The sequence below is a fragment of the Alligator mississippiensis genome, chromosome 2 (genome assembly GCF_030867095.1).
Source record: "Alligator mississippiensis isolate rAllMis1 chromosome 2, rAllMis1, whole genome shotgun sequence".
Lineage (NCBI taxonomy): Eukaryota > Metazoa > Chordata > Crocodylia > Alligatoridae > Alligator > Alligator mississippiensis.
The window spans coordinates 61,867,513-61,883,559 of record NC_081825.1 but is presented as its reverse complement, the minus strand read 5'-3'; the positions used below and the strand labels follow the sequence as shown (position 1 = coordinate 61,883,559).

Here is a 16,047-nt window from a genome sequence, read left to right as displayed (position 1 = left end):
GCACTTTCAGATGAAGTTCATCTGGTCCTTCTAACTTTTATATGTCTAATTTTTTTTTTCACTGAAGGCAGTCATTCTTACCCTGCTCATTCTGTACCCTATCTGGCATGATTCTCCCCTTGGCCCAGTGAAAGATTGAAGCAAAGTAGTCATTCAGGAGTTCAGTTTTCTCCTGAGTGCCGGTAGCCAGCTGCCCTGAGTTGTTGAGTAGTGGCCTCACACTCCCATTTGTTTCTCCTGTTTCTCCTGTTTGTTTCTCCTGTTTTCTATGTACCTAAAAAAGGACTTCTTGTTGTCCTTGATTCCCGTAGCTAATTTTAGTTCAGTCACCGCCTTAGCCTTTCTAATCTGTTCCCTACAAGTGCGGGCCATTTTTGTATAGTCCTCCTTGGGGCATATCCCAAGCTTCCATTGTCTGTCTGCCTCTTTCTTGTGACCCCCAAGACTCAGTGCAAAATCTCCATTGACATTGACTTGAAAATGAGGTATCTTTAAGAACACATAAAATAGAGTATGGTTTCTGTTTTGTTTGGTACTATGTTGTAAACACAGATAACCAGAGTATTTTGCCAACTGACAAAAAACGGAAGCAGATTATTATAACTACTACTACACTTCAGCTAATGTTTCTGGTATCCGTAACAATTCTCCTCTACAAACAAATAGTTTAATTTAATTAACTATAACACAATACTGAGTCACAGACTCAGCCATAGCAAAACTCCCTGCAGTGAAAGTCAGTGTGTGTACATGTAATTGTGGCATAAAGCCAACTTTTGCATTCCCTTGATGCTGCGGCTACAAAGTGCAGGATCATCCTCCCTAAACAAACAAGAGTATCCTGAGGGCATATGCCAGTTGCTAATCACCCCGGGATCTCAAACTACCGTCAAAGACTGGGACAAGTATAGGAATATCCTGACTACTCCTCTACACTCCAACAGCAGAGTTCTCTTCGTTGGAGAATTCTCCTTAGGCTGAAGTAATGCTCATAGAGGCTAGAGGCAGACATTCAGAAACCCTGAGCCTGAATTGATTCAATTTTTACAGATTATTCTAACCTGACTAAGCTAAACCAGTTTTGTAACAGACATCCCAGAAATGCAGGCACATACCAGGCACATACCAGCAGTGGCTCAGGCTAGAATCCAGGGGGTGCCCTTCCTTCCACAGCATGGAGGTGAGGTGGGTGTGGCCAGGCTCCCACAAGACATTGTGAATAGCCTGGCAGGGAATTGACAACAGTGTTTATCATCCAATTAAGAAAAGAACAGAGGAACATTAACAGCTACTTGTTGATTCTGCCTGTTGATTCTACCTGTTGATTCAGCACAGGCCCCTAGCCAGCATGTCCTCTTGTAGCTAATACACAGATACCTCCTCAGCAAGGCAGAGTGGAGGGGGGAATTCCTACTTATCAGGGAGTGGTGAAGGGGGGGGGAGGGGAAGCAGCCCTCATTCTCTGGAGCTGGAGCTGGAGCCAGGGAGCCAAGGGAAGGAGCCAGCCCTGCTGTAGAGCAGAGAGCCCCGCCCAGCCCAGAGAGCATGACGGGATACTAGGAGTGTCTGGTTTATCTTAAACCAGCAAGGGGTCTGGAACAGACATTGCATAAACTGGTTTGAGCCAAATCAGTTAAGTCTGATACTGCATTCAACCAGGTTTATCTCAAACCGGTTTCAGCCATTCTCAAACTGGTTTATGTGCACTGAACATCTGTTCCGTTACAGGTTTAAACCAGTTTATGATTGCTTAAACTGGTTTGTATGTAATGTCTGTCCCTAGCTAGTGGATCTGAACAGACATCACAAATCTCCCAGGAGAATGCCTTTTTGTTTGGGGATCCTACAGACCTACCAATCCATTGTCTCATTAAGTACAGGCAGTCCTCAGACTTACGACACAATTGGTTCCTGAAAACCGCATCTGAAGTCGAAACGTTGTAACTCAGAACCAATTTTCCCAAGGAAATAATGTTATAAATGGGGAATTGATTCCTGAACCAAATCCTGACACTTCTGCACTCTCCACCCCCTTCTGTGACTCATTCAAGTTCATGGCCAATCATTCCACAGACAAGTTTTGTCAGGCTGTATGCTCTCCCTGGCCACTGATCAGTAATGCAGCTTGGAAGGGCTGTGTCTGTGTAGGGCTGTGTCTGCCCTCTTTTGTATCAGGTTTTGGCTCATATCAGTCAGGACTGCCTCAAATGCAATGTCAGTTTATAGCCAGAGACAGGAATGCCAAGACTAGGATTACAAAGTAGCCACTGGAAGATTTGGCCAATAATTTACAAAGTAATTTAAGGAAAAGCATGCAAAATTTTGAAGAAATCCAATTCCTAGAGCAGTAAACCAGACTGTTTTATGAAAACTTCATTAGTAGCTTGGCTAACACCACACAGTACATGTGGAACATTACCATCTAATAATAGCCTTAGCTGCTGTTGTGTCTTGATTTTAGATTACTTTTGTATGCTCTTTAAACTATGCTGTATATATTCATTATTCACAATTGCTTTTTTGTGAATAAGAAAGTATATATTTCATCTGATACGATAATTGCTGTAATCTTCAGGATAATTATGTTTGACACTCCCTATAATGCTTCATCATGCGTCTGTGATACAATAAGCTTACATGAAGGTGAAGTGAAACATTAGATTGTTTATCTCTTAAAAAATTAGGCATTAGAACTTGTAATCTGGAGTTACTACAGTGTTTTTGTTAAAATACTAGGGCCAAGAAGAAAGATAATTTAGACTAAAAATAAAAGTAGATGAATGTGTAAAGACTGATGGAGGGAATGTGGTTTTAAAAAGCAGTGTGGTGTAATAGTTGCCAGCACCAGTAGAAAATCTGTGAATTACAGTGAAGAGCCTGAACAGGCATGATCTTCTATTGAAATCCAGGACAACAATTGTGCAATAAAGGGCTGTTTGTTCTATTTAAAGATTACATAAAAATGCAACTAGGGTAAAAGGATATTATGAAAGTTATGAAGTCAAGCAGTCATATATTTTCATAGTTTGCTTGGTGGGATTTTTCACTTTCTTTTGTAAGTGTTTCTGTGAACCACATATGGTTATACAAAATAGATCTCTGACATATGATTATATGCATAAGTACAATGATTTGAAAAAAAGAGGATTGTAAGATTGTAAATCATGTTAAATAGTGCTTTACCCTATGAGAAATCCCACTGATGTCAATGGGACCAGTCAACATGAAATGTACTATTCAGCATGAGCAAGGATATCTCAGCCTGGCTCTTTGTGAACTCAGATTTGTACATCAAGTCAGAGTGAGGGAAGAACCAAGAACTAAATTTGAAACTAAGATACTAAGATTTGAGCAAGAAATCCCTGCTGTTGAAAACTCTACCTAGTCATACAGCCTGCCTTGACAGCAGGGATTGTATGTGAAAGGTAATACAAGTATAACAGGGTAGCCCCAGCTATGCCATTAGAGGTATTTTGACACTGTTATTATATTGCTGTAGATTAATGCTTTCAGAAGCCTGTCTAGCCTAGTGCAATACATATGGCTTAACAGAACAGAGCTTTAACAACTTCCTTCCTGTTTCAAGAACTAAATTCTAAACCATGGCACCAGTTTTCCCATTTCCCATCATTATTAGGTATTATTTCAGAAGCAACTGCCAGCATTTGGAACAAGGGTAAGTATTCTAATAGTCTAAGGGTAGTTTACAACTAATTGCAGGAGAAGCAGGTGAGGCCACCAGTGAGCAGGGCAGAGTGGAAGCCAGAGATAGATATTGCAGTGTCTTGTTTTCTGCCCTCTTTATTGCTTTAGATTTGGATTTCTCAAATTGTTTTAACAACCCCTTTCTTGTCCTTTTGTTGGCAAGATATTGACAGTGCCCTTGTGTCCCTGTGTAACCTACAGCAGTTTCAAATGTTCTTGATATTGGGGACAATGCACCTGGTAGTTGCGTGACAGGGTTGTTTTGTAGTTTTGAGACTGCATAATTTACGTAGGGACAACCCTGCCTTGAGCAGGGGATTGGACTAGATGACCTCCTAAGATCCCTTCCAGCCCTACTTTTCCATGATTCTTTGATTTGTCATTAGTATTAGGATCTTACTGTGGGTTTAATTCTGTTTTTAACTTTCAGAAGATACAATTATTCAGAAGGTATGTCTAGACAGCACAGTATACTACCACGTACCCAAGCTAGCTCTAAACAAAAAGTAGAAGCAATAGAGATACGGTAGCAGCCCACACTAGTTAGAAATAAGGTATTAGCCAGGCTAGAGCACTTTTCTACTGTGGCTTACTGCTTCTGGTATCCAAGCTATTTAGACCTGCCTTGAGTCTCTACAGGGAGACACCATGATGGCAGGGGAAATACCATGACCACGATGGTGGTAGGGAAAGTACCCTGACCAAGGTAATGCAATTAAAATGGCACTGTGTAGTGGAGGGCTGTGCCCTTGTCTGCTTGCAGACTGGATTCCCTATGGGAGCCTCATAATTAGTTTCCCACTGGCCAGCTTCCAGTGGGAGGATCTCAGCTACACACCAACTTTATGGAAATAGGAAACTCCTTCCTACCTTGCTCCTACAACCATACAGCCAAGGGCAAGCAAAACTTGGGGGCATCCGAACCCCAAGCCTTGGGCTTGGGCCTGAACATAGGATGCCAGCCAAAGGATTAGGTAGCTTCTGAAGCCCTAGGCAGGGGTGGAGGATGCTTCCTGGTAGTAGGGCCACATATGGTTAGTTCTTGAATGGCTCACAGATTTGGAATTGATTTAACTGATTTCACTTGTGACACGAAAAGTTTTCCTTAAAAAAAAATAAATAAAAAATCTCCAGCCAAGGTAAGTCTACATGCTGTGTAAACATAACTTGACCTAGACTGAGATACAAAAAGAATCACTTAAACCCATGCTTAATTTTGAACAATTGGCCAGTCCTACTGAAGTCAGTTCATATCCAAAATCATATTCAAAATCAATTATGTGCTCAGAAATAAACATACACTGAAGTTCTTTGCTAGGTGGGGCTATAATGTGCATTGGGTAAGGATCTTATTAAACATCTTGCATTTTATGTGTAATTTGTTGTTTTATTTGAAAAAATACAAGTAGATGATAATGGTTGAACTTCTTTGCTGTGCTTTTGCACATCTAGTTATGTGGATTTATCAGACAACAAAAAGCAATTAAGAGTCTGCCCAGGTGGAGTGTTTTGACAGGATTCTCACCAAGCAGTTTGCCAAGAGGTGTGCGGTTGTCTAGGTAGAAAAGAAAAGCAGACCACAGTGAGCTTGGGGTATACCTCAAAATGTTTTTAATGGAATGTCCAGGCTTGTTTTGTTTTCTTGTATTTTAACTTCACTATAATGTTCAGCAATAAAGGACCAAGCCATCCTTAACCACTGCAAGAAAACAAGGGTGACAAGTGGATAAAAAACTGCATGACCCATGCAGGGCCAAGAACAACCACAAGGTCTGTGCACTGAGAAGTGGTTCATATTGCCCTGGAAGTGTTGCCATGCTTACCCCTCTGCCACATTGGCCTGCACAGCAAGCCAGGGTGCTCCAGGGTACTGCAGGGTGCTCCAGACGGAATATGCTGTGTGTTCCTGCTCTATATTGGGATTGTTGGGAAGATTCCTCTAGGCCAAAGGAGGGGCCTGTGTCTCACAATTTATCTCACGGATCAAAGCTGTAAAAGAATTCATAGTAATATCCCTGTGCTTTTCAAAGAACCATTCTTTTCATCCCCATTTTATATTATCGTCATGTTTGAGCTTCATTTTCATATTCTAGTTTGAACATGAGACAGTATCAAGTGGTCTTTCGTAGCTATTACCCCAGTAAAGTATAAATGGGAGGCTGGGGCATGAAAAAGGAGGCACTGCTTGGCATTGTATTCTCTATTTTTATTTTATCTCAAGTCTTGGGTTCAAAAACCCCAGGTGTTTCAATATTTGATAGACCTGGAGAGATAACAGAAGTTCTCTTCCATGAGAACTCTGACATTCTGAAACTTTTCATTCTGAACTGGAACAAAAAGTCAGAATTTCTCAAAAAACAAAATTTTCAATCAATTTTCATTTTGAAGTAGTAGTAGTTTATTTACAGCTTTCCCTAAAATAACACAGTAACACTGCAATAAAATTATATCGTGTATGGCTATTAGTATAAAAGCATAGAAGTTTTGCCCTTGGCTGTATTGCTGTAGGAGTAAGCTGGGAAGGAGTCTCCTATTTCCATAAATTCTACCAATTTTAAATTAAAATGGAATGTAATATATGATGATTACAAAAAACAGATAAAATGGAACAATATACAATAATAGAATAAAAGAATAAAGAAGCAAATTTTGATTTTGGCTCTTTCTGCAAATAATGCAAATACACCTAAGGAGTATATACTATAAATTATTAGACAAGAGCCAGGCTGTTTTTTCTTCATTAGCCCAGTATTTAAAATTTTCCAGCAATAAAGAGATTCATTTTACTCTTATTTCTTCAAAGAATGAGTAAACCCATACCTTGTGCTTTAAATTGTCTATCTCATTCTTCCTGCGATGATATATCCTGTTTGCAGCTGGGGTCTGATGCCCCATGTCCATAATGACTGCACACACCATCTGAGTGAATCAGTCTGGTAATGGCCTCTAATTGTTTAGTTTTCTACACAAAAGTGTCAAGTTTGAAAAGATCACACTGCTTGCATGTCTGTCTTCATGCTGGCATCTTTTATTCTTAAGTTTTATTCTTAAGTTGTTTTAAATATAGGGGTAATATTTGTCAGTGACTGCCAGCACATTTTCCAGGCCTTTTGCCTGGAGAAAAATATAAATGCTATCTGCTTTGAGTGGTACTTCTAGAGCAGCAGTTCCCAATTTGTGGTACATGTACCTCCAGTGGTATGCAGACAAGGTGGGAGCACTCATGCCCAGCACAGGCACCCAGTGGGGCATGGCTCCAGCCAGTGCTGCACATCATAGTGAGGGGCACAGCCTCTGTCTGTCCATCTGTATCACCAAGGCTCCCCTTATGCACATGCAGCTCTCACACTATCTGGGCATGGGAGGGAAGCCCTGCGCACTGGAGCCAGCTGCCTTCCGCACTGGGGCTGCATGATGCAGGAGGGAAGCCCTAGGTGCCTTCACCTGGGGAGCGGAGAAGGCAGCCAGTGTTGGCTACAAATGTCCAACTCAGGATCCTTAAAATTTTGGTTTATTAGGCGGACTGAAGCACTGTAATGAGGTTAAATCATAAACCTTGGGGCTGGTCCCCCGCCCCCACACACACACACATGCACACACACAGTAGCAAGCTACAAGAGTCAGGTATACCTATCCCACAAGTGCTGGAGTCTGCCGTCAAGGCTTCTTTCAGCATGGCGTTATCTTCCAGAAGGGGGTTGCCGGCTAGTCCTTCTGGCTGGACAGGTCGGGTGCTGGTCAAGTTGGAGATCAAGAGGGCACCGCTGAGGGTCACTTATCACTGCTTTTTATCTGTCCTTGGCAGACTTTGGTGACTCCCCAGGTGTCTGGTTTGCCCAATCCAGGGGTCGTTGACCCTCATGGGATTTCCCCCTTGGTGGCTACTGGATGGCATCTGTCAGCCCCAGGGGCCGTCTGCATGTACGTGCAGGTTTGGGAGTCCATTGATGAATTTTGAATAGGGCTCTGGGAGTGGTCAATCTGGAGATATTCATCTCAAAAGTTGGTCCCCAGCGTTGATTAACTTAGACCAGGGCTTCTAGCCCTTGAACAGACGTTTAGAGATTTCCCGGTTGCTACATTGTCTTCTATTGATTTCTTCCATTGGTTGATCTGCAGTTTCCCTAGGTGTTAATTTCTGTCTGCTACTCTGTTACGCATTCAATCACTGATTCACTCGCTCTTTCAGAGACCAGCCTGATATAGGGAAGTGGCAGTTTGACTCCTGCCCTTGTTAACATTGTTACAATGTATAACTTACTTCTGAAACTAAACACATTTAGTTGAAAGGTGAGGAGTATAAAATATAAGCTACAAAAGTAATGCCATGGCACACAAATAGATAAAAATACCAAAATACAAGGGGAGATACAAAATGCACACATACAAATTTTAAAACACAATTCCGTATCTTAAAGTGAAAGAAAGAGGAAGGAAGAAAAGGTAGAAGAAGAAAAACATATCCAAGGAGGGGAGAGCAACTGCAGACAAGAGGAAAAGGGGGCTTTCTGCTACACCAGCTCCAGTGTGCAGGGCTTCCCTCCCATGTCCAGCGAGTGCGGGGAGTGCCAGTGATACAAACTGCCTGACAGAGGATGTGCCTGTTGCTGAAAAATGCAGCGCTGGCCAGAGCCATGTCCTGCTGGGTACCCTGAGCAGCCCCATCTGCTGCTGGGCCATGGGGGGAATGTGGGGGTTACCACACACCCCCACCCTCCCTCACACCCCACAAACTCCACACACCCAGACCCTGCCCCCCCACAACCCTCCACATATACACAACCCCAACATATCCTATACTCCCCAACACACACATCCACACCCCCTCATAACCCTCCCTAACCCTAACCCTCCCACCACACCCTACCATACACACATCCCCACACCCCACCTGGTGGCACTTAAAGTTGTATTGTTTTGAATTGGTGGTGTGCCATCTGTCAGAGTCTGGGAACTGCTATTCTAGAGCATGTACTCTGTTTAGAAGTATAGTTCCAGGTTTTCTATTAGAAAACAGCCTTGGCTGAGGCCTGAAAAGCCAGGGCCTGAGTCAGTGGACCTGGGCTGAGGAGCCTCAGCTAGAGGAAAAAGGGCGGAGGTTGAAGCTAAATAAGGGTTGGGGTCTGAGGGGTCCAGCATTAGTCCAGGACAAGAAGAAAGAGAGAGGTAGAGAAACTATGTGTGTTGAGGTCTGAATGCCAAGCCAAGCAGGCCAGGGTGAGCCCATGGTGTAGCCAAAAGGGACTAGGAAGAGGACCTAGAACTCACCAGCTACTAAGGGCAGCCTCCCCTCTACATTAACAACTTCAGGGCATGGCAAGTGAGACATCAGGGAAAGATCCTGAGAGGCAGGAGGCTGGTCACGATTAAGGCAGACATCAAGAGGGTGTCAAAGCAACCCGAGGGCAGAATCAGTTAAAGGGTACATATGCTGAGATATGACCTGGTGACTGGCTATACTGTATGCACACAGCAGATTTATTTTTACAAGACTGTGAGTTTAAGCCCACAATCATACTTGTCCTTTGTAAGGCAGTGGTCCCCAATATTTTGAGGCTATGGCATAACTCTGGGGATTGTAACCCAACCTAGAGTCACCTGGCCCTATACAACCCCTTCTAGTCTCAGTCCAGGTCAGGGAATTGAAAGACTGTGGAGCTTGTGACCATGTTCTGTAAGGGCTGTGACCCCTTTTGGAGTCAGGACCTCTAGTTTGGGAAAAGCTGAAGAGTTCTTTTATTATTTCGTGGGAGGGAAAAAACTGTTACATCATTGCATAAGGTCGGGTTCAGTGGACTACAAAGCAGCCCTGTGACTGCTGAAAAAGGGAGCTTCCTCCTCCTGGATTTCAGTAGGGCTTCACCCATGCAAAGTTCCCAGGCTATACCACTCCAGTCCAGACCTACACCTGCTGAGCAGAATTTTGATACATAAAAATTATTTTCTGGCTGCATTCAAAGACAACAATAAAAACTATTCTCAGAAGCAAGCTCCTGTCCTGCATGCACATGTTGCAGCTTCAGTCCTGGAAGCATATTACACTCTTATGTTCCACTACTCCAGTTTTGTCCTCTCCTTTCCTGCCTTTGCAACAAATGATCTCCTCCCCCTCAAAGCTCTTTATTTTGAGACTGGTATGCTGTCTCATTGCCCCATCCAGCCTACACATGACCAGAACTATTTCTTTGTTTTTGATCATATCCAGTTAATCAGAAATACTGCATAAAACAAAAGGATTGTGGAAAACAAAAGGATTCTAGCTACATACCATAGCTATAAAAGTTAAAATTACTTTTAAAATATGTTTGTATTTATGTGAATAGTCTTTCTTCAAAAACTGACTTGGACCTACATCATAAATTCAACCCATGCTTGCTAGATGTTGAAGGTAGTTTAGAAAAGTGGCTGCCTTATCAAATATACTTTTTGCTGCAGTTCATGTGCACAGTTGGTTGAATTGTAAGAATTAGACACAGAAATGAACTCTGAGAATAACTAGGCCATTTGCCAAATAAAGCAGGCTGGCTCCCTTCAGAGTACTTCCCAGTGATTTTGTTGCCCTGTGGGATCAGGCCAACTCTCAGGATCTCAATATTGTGCCGTTAGACAGGAGGGTGTGACACAATTGCACACATACAAACACACAAATCAATTAGGTGTGCGTGAGCACATACACACACACACACACACACACACACACACACACACACACACACACACACTACCAACTCAGGCACATACACATCCAAACCAGCCTAGGCACATGCATACCTATGACCAATTCAAGCACATATACACTACATACCAGAAATTAGACAACAATCAGTTGTCAATACCCACACACTCTGTACACATACACGAATCACTAATTCATATATCATGCGCACAATGACATATATATATACACACACACACTCACCAGTTCACACACATACAACCCACCTACACATACACACAAGTTCCTAACTTGGATGGTACAGTGTATGTATGTGTGTGCTTGGGGTACCTGGGATACTTGGGGGAAGGTTCAGGTGAGAGAGAATTAAAGTGTAGGGAGTAAAAGTTGCTGGAACCAGGCTTAGAACCAGTGGACTAGAGAGAAGCTGGCTGAGGAACTGAGGCTTGGGGTTACTTAAGGTCAAGTGGCCCCAGGGTTACTCGGGCTTACCTGGTGCCAGGGTGGAAGCAATGGAAAAAGTCCAGTGGCAAGGAGGAAACAGCCATGAGACAGAGGCAGAAAGCTGGGAGATCAGGGGAAAAGGCAGTGGGGATGAGACAGTGGCAAAGAAACAGGGGTTTGCAGGCAGAGAGGATCTCAGGACAGTTGGAGCCACAGGAGCATGGGAAAGGTGTTGGAGGTGATAGTGAGCCAGAAGCAGGAGAGGGAGAAATGAGACAGAAGTTAGAGGGGTGAGGAGCAGAGATTGGAGCAGGGCCGGAACCGTAGTAAAGCAAAACCCAACTGAGAGGTCCAAATAACAGTTTTATTAAACAGACAACACACTACACATCCCCATGAAGTTATTGGTTCCCACACACACACACACATACACAAACAAGCACTCACAGTGGCAGCAGGAAAAAGAGACTCAGTGGAAGGGTTGGAGTCCAGGTAGGGAAGACAAATAGAGTCCAAGTCCTTGGTTGAAGAGAGGGTTGGGGTGATAACTACCTATCCAGGCTGGAAAGGGGTCCTTGTCCAGCAGGTGTTGTCCAGAGGGGGGTCACTGGCAGGGCCTCTGGGTAGATAGGTGGTGTGGCATGGTGCTGGTCCAGATGGAGAGGGCGTCCCAAGTAGTCAGTCTTCACTACCCCTTTCTTTGGGGCAGACTACCTCTGATCTCCTATGGGGAGGGCCTGTCCAGGCAAGGTCAGTCCTGTCCCAGAGGGCTCCAGGTGTTCTTACTGAGCATGTGTAGCCTTGGCACAACGGTGGGTTGCCTCATCTTTTGTTTCTTGACTGCTGAGGGTGGTTCCAAGGGCTGGGTCATTGGCCCAGGTATTGGGTTTGATGGTTTGGTCATTCAGAGGGAGCTATTTTTAGACTTATTGCCATTGTCTCTCAAGCACCCTCATTCATCCCCATTCATTCAGGAGCCAAGTTACTCCGGAGAGATAGGTATGAGTCATAGGTTACACAATGGGTCATGGGGACAAGATGGAGACTTGACAAACAAAATGGAAACTGGACATGACTTACGCTAACTTACATATGTAGGCCTAAATCATATAGTATCAGTAGAACAGTAATATAGAATAGTAAAAATCAATATAAACATAATTATACAATATAAAGGAGAAAAAACAAAATACAACTTGCTACCAAAATAAAATGCTGAAGCTTATCCTATGTCTTAGCTCACTTATCTATAGGGAATAGAGAGGGAGAGAAAAAGTCAGAAATGGCTGGGGAAGGGGAGGGAATGCATTTTTAAATAAAAACAAAACCAAAAACTGGGGGTTTTGCTACAATTTCTCCAGTCTAATGTCAAATATCACAAGCAAGGAGTCTTCTGCCATTACTCTTGGAAGTGTTTTCTTTCCCTACCTAGCAAATCTGGCCATTAGAAAGTGTCAACTGATATACAGCCAAAATGTTCTTTTTCTTTCATTTTATTCCCATTACTCTGTTTTAGCTGCTTGTTTTAACACCTTTTAATCTTTCCTCATAAATTAGCTCTACCACTTTTCAAATAAATCTATTTCTCTCCTCTGTGCTCCACTACTTTTTTAATACATCTTTTTGGCTGCCAGGCCATAACTGAATACACCATTCCAGATGTGGTGTTGCTAGAATTGCATAATTATCAAGGAAAATACTATCAACTTTCTACTCAGCCCTGACTCAATGACATATTTAAGTGAAATACAATCATGAAAGCCTTTTCTGCTTCTATATTGCCTTGCAACCTCATAGCTAATTTCCTATCCTTTGTCACCTTTTATCTCTCTGTTAAAGCTTCTCAGATTTCTTCCCCTAATTGTGTATATTTGTTTTGGATTATTTTTCCTCAGAATATATCAGTTTACAGTTTTCCAAATTAATCTTATTTTGTTTCTTGGTCATATATCTGCTTTCTCTATATCCTATTATTTGTTTTCATGACTCCATAGTTGTTTTTGGCACATTCCAAAAATCAACTGACATTTAATTAAAACTCTTCATGTAAACTCTAATAGATTATCAGTTAAAATGTTGCTAACAACAGAACGTTCATCCTGTTGCAGTTTGCACATGTGACCACTTTCTGTTCTAAGTTACCTTAGAGTGACTCCCAAAGGAACTTAATTCTGGTTAGTGAAGTAATTCCTGATTTTATATCGGCCCAAATGAGGTCATAATTTACTCCAAAGGAAATTATGACAAAAAGTAAGTAATAGAAATGGAAAGTAACAACAAATAAACTTTTAAATAAATTATTCAAGAAAGTTTCATAAAAACAGCTATTTAGATTTGAGAACCAGGTCAAAGAAAGTAGAAAGTATCTGGATAAAATCAGTATCCCAATCCTGCAGTTGGCTCTGTGTGTGCTAACTTCTCAATGAAGTTAATCAATTAATTTTAATGATAACTTAATATGTTTAAAAATAATGCTATTTTTTTTTCAAACTGCAATTGATGCTGTAAAAATAAAGGGCCCTGGCTTGAATTAACTCCAGGACAACTTGATCCTACACTTCTGACCCATTCAACATTCTCATTGATTTCAAAGAAAAATAGACACACGTAAGGTTTGTATTCTGGCATCATTGAGCTATTCACATGTAACCATGCATACCTCAGGTATAGACTTGGAGAAGGGGGCTGGATATCAACAACCCCTTCATGCCTTCCTTCCTTGGGGAAGTCATAGGTCATACTAACCAAGAGTGAGCTAGGTCAAATGGCTTCATTTATTGTGACTATATACAGAGTTACTGGGATAATCTAATTTGAACAAACCTTTTGGAGTGTGGGGTCTTATATTTCCTTACAGCTAAGGTGCAAAGGTTCAGTTCTGTCCCTCTACAGGCCTGCTTGTGGAGTAAGCTGGTACCAGGATGGACAAGGAGGGCAGAATCCGGCCTTAAATTATCTTCTCCCACAAAGCAAATGAAATGTAGGAAAAATAAGTTAACAGAATCAAATATATGAGCCACAGGCAGAGAAAAAAATGTCTTTATCTCTTTCCCATTTCTGTTTTTTCCTCTCAAAAAAATGAAAGATTACCTGAGAAGTCAGTTAAGCAGAGACATGTTATCCTAATAAATGAGCAGGCAAGCATGTGCCCAGTAAATGATTTGATTAAACAGGAAGCTAAAATCATAGAGATATCCATGAATAAAGCTCCCAATCTAAAGGATGGTATTGTTAGCTCACTTGTAAGCCATTCCAGATGTAGCAGCAGCTCTGACTTTGGCAGCTTTCCAGGACGTTGCCTGCAGTCTGAGCTTCCCTGCGTCCGCAGTGAGAACTGCAATGCTTGAATCTTGAGGGAGAGGTTCCACAAGGCTGACGACAATTTTACAAAGTAACAACCTGCCTTGTCAAGGGGATTTCAGACAGATCGCAGGGCAGACAATGCCCAGTTCCCTGGGGCCAACCTGCAGCTGTTTTATTGTGGATGTGTGACACTTTACTCTGCATTATGGATCACCCAGTGAAAGCCCCATTGAGAAGATCATTTAGTGATCACATCAGAGACTCTACTGCCAGAGCCCTGGATGTTATCTGGAAAAATACGAGAGACAGACGGCTGGCAGGTGAGGAGGGGGGAGGTTAAACATGTCTTGAAATGCACAAGGGACTAGACTCAATAAGGATAATTAGTGGTGTCATTTGTATAAGGTGCATCACTGTCTCCTTTCAGTATTTACCTGTCATTTTGTTTCTGTGTCATGTCACTTCCGTGCCACCCCCCCCCCCACTTCAATAGAACTGTGCACGATTCTTTGCTTATGGTGCTGTGAGATATGTATTTATTAAAGAACAGCTATTAAATGTCACATTTAACTGCTCTGAGTTATGGAGTGAGCGCCTCACATCAAGGAGGGCAAAAATATTTTATTTTACTGTTAAGTCACTTTCCGTGCTTTATTGGCATGATGTGCTTCAGTGAGTTGCAAGTCTGACTGTTTCTTAGCCAAGGAGTGTGTCAGTTGGAGTATCTGGGCTGTGCAGTCAAAGATTACTGGTATTTCCTCTGGCAAGGATCTCACTGCTGTGAGCTCCAAGTGAATGTCAGGTATGCCAGAGCCAGACTTCTGAGATATAAATTAAGTATAACTATACAGTTAAAATTCACATGCTCTGATTTTGGCTGGCAAGACTCAAAATCTGTGGCAAACCAAGATGGAGGTCCAGGGGAGAGAAGAATTGTTTGATTTTTTTTTCTTCTGTTTATGAACTGTCCCTGAAGCAGAGTGCTTCTCATTTGTTCTTTTTATTTGCATTGTATTTAAATACCTTAGAAAAGACAGCAAAAATACACAATGGGGTGTGGCATGTTAAAAAGGTCACTTTGGGTTGTTTATATACTTATAGTTGGAAATGTTTGGCAGGGGGGTGCATAATGATAGGATCAAGATTTATGATTTATCATCCTGGTGGTGATGACCAAGAAGGCAGCCTTTCTGATCCAATAATGTAAACTGAATGTTTACTCCATTTCCATTCTCTTATCTCTAAGAAAAACAAGGGCAGCTAAATATTGCAAAGGACTTTGTTATGAGATACAGATGCCAAATCTGATTACAGTAGGTATTTGGGAAGAAGATGAGCATGGATTATAAAGAAAAATCTTTATACATTTTTGTAGTCATCTTGAGGAGAAAAATCCTGCTATATACTATAAAATAGGGCAAGGATCTAACATATTTACACCAAGTAATGCTATGCTATCTGATAACAATGTATTGCCAAAGAGATTATGAGATATTCCACATTATACAGTAACAGAAATATAGGTGTGCTTTATTTCTCAGTAGATGACAACTTTCTCAGCCTACTATGCTAACCATAAGGTTTCATAGTTTCATAGTAGCTAGGGCCAGGAGGGACCTGAACAGATCATCGAGCCTGACCCCCAATTAATTCAGGTAGCTGAATTAATTCTGTGGCTGTTTCCATAGATCCCATACTGCTAGGCAGCTTCCACCTTCCACTTCTGAGTTCTATAAGGCAGACATGGGGAGATATACCAATAGAGGTATGGGCACTGAATATATTTTAGTGCTCCACATGTCAAGGTATCAACAATAAATCTTAAGGCTGCTACTGTCATTAAATGCAATACACCAACTTTTTCTCCAGGATTGACCAAATTTAGCAGGTATAGAATAAGTTCCATGTCACTGTTGTCT

The 16,047-nt window shown here is 42.0% G+C and overlaps 1 protein-coding gene across 4 annotated transcripts in view; it reads left to right on the top strand.

The window, feature by feature from the left end:
• The window catches only part of DLC1 (DLC1 Rho GTPase activating protein), a 426,468-nt gene that overhangs the window by 245,844 nt on the left and 164,577 nt on the right, over positions 1-16,047 (top strand). Inside the window, exon 1 of one of the 4 annotated variants that reach the window (XM_006268827.4) lies at positions 14,177-14,448. The exons of the other annotated variants lie outside the window; for them this stretch is intronic. Within the exon in view, the coding sequence (XP_006268889.2) occupies positions 14,310-14,448 (139 nt within the window). The 5' untranslated portion in view covers positions 14,177-14,309. Of the gene's footprint in view, positions 1-14,176; positions 14,449-16,047 lie in introns of those variants that run through there. 4 annotated transcript variants of the gene reach the window in all.